At 33.6% G+C, this 3,084-nt stretch overlaps 1 protein-coding gene across 1 annotated transcript; it reads left to right on the forward strand.

Annotated features, from left to right (window-relative positions):
* The first annotated feature begins 1,705 nt into the window (after positions 1 to 1,705).
* Positions 1,706 to 3,084, forward strand: LOC117931254 (allene oxide cyclase, chloroplastic-like). The gene is made up of 3 exons (XM_034852189.1): positions 1,706 to 2,076; positions 2,162 to 2,283; positions 2,528 to 3,084. Exons 1-3 carry the CDS (start codon positions 1,845 to 1,847, stop codon positions 2,927 to 2,929), a joined length of 756 nt encoding a protein of 251 aa, XP_034708080.1. The 5' UTR covers positions 1,706 to 1,844; the 3' UTR covers positions 2,930 to 3,084.

The following is a 3,084-nucleotide window of genomic DNA, read 5'->3' on the forward strand; positions in this document are numbered from 1 at the left end:
TTTTATAATTATTGAAACAATCATTAAATTAAAAAGATTACTAAGGTGATTTTTATTTTTTTGACGAAACAGAAAAAACTAAAATATTTAGACCTTATTTGATAAATGTTTTTTAAAATAGGTTTGAAAATTAGTTTTTGAAAACTATTTTATAATGTTTTGTAAAACAAAAATTTGTTTGAAAACTTAAAATATTTTGAACTTATTTTTAATATTTTAAAATGTATTTTAAAAATTATTTTTATATCTACACCTTTATTTTTAATCATTATGTATGTTTGTATAATTATTTTTTAAAACAATTCTAAAAAAATAAGTGAAAACAATTAAAAAATGTTGTCTAAAAATATCTTATTTTTTAGTTTTTAGAACAAAAAACAGATAAAAGTTCTTGGTTGTCAACCGTGTTTTCTAGTTTTTTTTTTCTTTTTTGTTCTAGAAAACATAAAATTGTTCTAAAAAACAGTTATCAAACAAACCCTTAATTTTTCCTATTCAATTAAAAATAATCTATTAATATCAATCAACATAATTAAAGTGAACTTGTTATCAATAAATTCAATTTAATTATATTAACTAATATCAACAAATTGTTTTTACCTAAATAAAAAAAAGTTAAATAGTTTAACTTTTTATTCAACTAAAATACAAAGACCACTTAAGTCTTAATTCATTAGTCAAGGCAATATTTTAAGTGTATTAAAATTATATATATATATATATATATATATATATATATATATATATATATAAATTATAATACAAGGTTCAAAAAATATAAACAATTTAAAAATTTTAAACTATTTTATTTTCCATTGATAAAATTTAAATATACAAATATTTTTAATTTTATTAATTAGTAAAATGCAATCCTTGTTCAAAAGTAAAATAATATTTTATTATTTAATTTATAGTTGTATATTTTATTATTTAAAAAAATATTATCTTATTTTACCAATAATTTTTTTTACGCTTATCATACTACAAATGAAGCTAGATAACTTTATTTTAAAATTTTCTATTTTTTTTTTCCTATATAAGTAATAATTGTCACATTAATAAATAATATTTTTATTTTATCACCTTAAATTACATTAAAGAGACAGGATACAGGCATAGTTTGATAGCCACCACTATTTGTTATTTGTATTTTATTAAGTACAAGCATGTGATTAGTTTAGCCGTTTAATTGCCTAATGCTATTATTGAATCAATCGATCTGATCCGATTTTCAAAAAATGTGACATTTAACATAAATATATTCGATTAAAACAAACTATACGAAGTAGAAGTTAGAAGCAAGATGAACTTTACCTCCTAATAACAAGACCAATTTATCTTGAGCAATTCATGTGCTCTAATCACCGTCCAACTTAGATTGAATTTGAATCTCAAAGCCATCTAAAATATCCAACATAAACTTTTAAGGTATGACAGGAACTCAAAATTGACACAACCACCCCACAGTCCAAAATTCATACCACGTTTTTTATACCATCATTTGTCGCGTACGGACGGGTTCCCAATTCTTGCGCGTCCATCTTCCCGAGTCTTCTGGATGGTTTGGAATATTTAGTTGAATGTGGCTGTTTCAACTTTCCATGGCACGTGAATTGTGCGTATGAATAAAAACTTACAAATACTATTGCCTCGGTTTTTTGCTAGTAGACCGCCGACCGCGAAAGTGGAGGCCGCCACAGTGGGGCGTGGGATGCGGGAAGTGGGAAGTGGGAAGTCTATAGGGATACAGGGACATGTATATAATGGCATCATGGCTCCCCTCACACCCATCGTCATCCTATTATTCTTTTTCTTTCTTTCTCGTTTGATAGCTTTTTCTGATAATGGCTTCTTCAACCCCCGCTCTCAGGAACTTCTCTTCCTCGTTCAAGCTGCTCAACCCTGGATCTGTCTCCTCTACCCCTGCCCACCGACTCCTCCCTTTCAAGTTCTCCAACCCATCTCCATCCCACAACCTCACGCTCCACTCCACACACTACAGTTTCCCAAAACCCGCGAGATCCATCTCTTTCTCATGCAAAGCCCAGAGCAGCCCTTCAGATCCTCCCCGACCCTGTGAGTAATTTTCATACTTTCGTCGCTTAAAGATTAACTATTTTGTTTGGTCTTCCGATTGACTTCTTTTTTGGGTTCTGTGCAGCTAAAGTGCAGGAACTCCATGTGTACGAGATCAATGAGAGAGACCGTGGGAGCCCAGCTTACCTCCGATTGAGCCAGAAATCTGTCAATTCCCTCGGCGATCTCGTCCCTTTCAGCAACAAGGCACCTCCCTCGTCCTCTGTTTCATCTCTGTTTTTTCTTTTCCCTCATTAGGATCCGTTTTTTTTTTTTCCTGGAAATTGACTTTTAAAGTAAAGTCAGTGTAAAGAAATAACAAAGCAAGTTCTTGAAAAGAAATTTCAACAAACAAGGCAACTTTTCCTCAAATTTCCCGAGAAAATCTAGCGTTTCGGTGGAAAAGAAAACACTACCTAACCTTTTACAATTAAACGATGTTGAATTGCAGATCTACACAGGAGACCTGGAGAAGCGGTTGGGAGTAACAGCGGGGATATGCGTGCTGATACAGAATGTTCCAGAGAAAAAAGGAGACAGATACGAGGCCATATACAGCTTCTATTTCGGAGACTATGGTCACATATCGGTGCAGGGGGCTTACTTGACCTACGAGGATACGTATCTGGCCATCACCGGTGGTTCCGGAATCTTCGAAGGGGCCTACGGTCAGGTTAAGCTTCAGCAGATTGTTTTCCCCTTCAAGCTCTTCTACACCTTTTACTTGAAGGGCATCAATGAGTTGCCGGCGGAGCTCTTGGGGAAGCCGGTCCCCCCGTCTCCCCATGTGGAGCCAGCGCCATCCGCCAAGGCCTGTGAGCCCCATGCCTGTATTGCTAATTTCACCGACTGACCCTTGACAAGTAGGAAATTATGCGTTTTGGTAGTGGTTGTGGGGTCATTGTCCCAAAGTGGAGCTCAAGCCTTTACAAGCTAAAGCACCCAATGTAATATTTAGATTTCAATAAAGACTATAATTATGCCACAGGGATTGGCACTTTTTTTTAA

This window comes from Vitis riparia, chromosome 14, assembly GCF_004353265.1.
Source record: "Vitis riparia cultivar Riparia Gloire de Montpellier isolate 1030 chromosome 14, EGFV_Vit.rip_1.0, whole genome shotgun sequence".
Lineage (NCBI taxonomy): Eukaryota > Viridiplantae > Streptophyta > Magnoliopsida > Vitales > Vitaceae > Vitis > Vitis riparia.

Bases quoted from the DNA above. Each gene is read 5' to 3' on its own strand.
- LOC117931254 (XM_034852189.1), top strand. From the start codon at position 1,845: ATGGCTTCTTCAACCCCCGCTCTCAGGAACTTCTCTTCCTCGTTCAAG. The intron at 2,077-2,161 runs GTGAGTAATTTT...GGTTCTGTGCAG, and splicing joins TTCAGATCCTCCCCGACCCT to CTAAAGTGCAGGAACTCCAT. The intron at 2,284-2,527 runs GCACCTCCCTCG...GTTGAATTGCAG, and splicing joins TCGTCCCTTTCAGCAACAAG to ATCTACACAGGAGACCTGGA.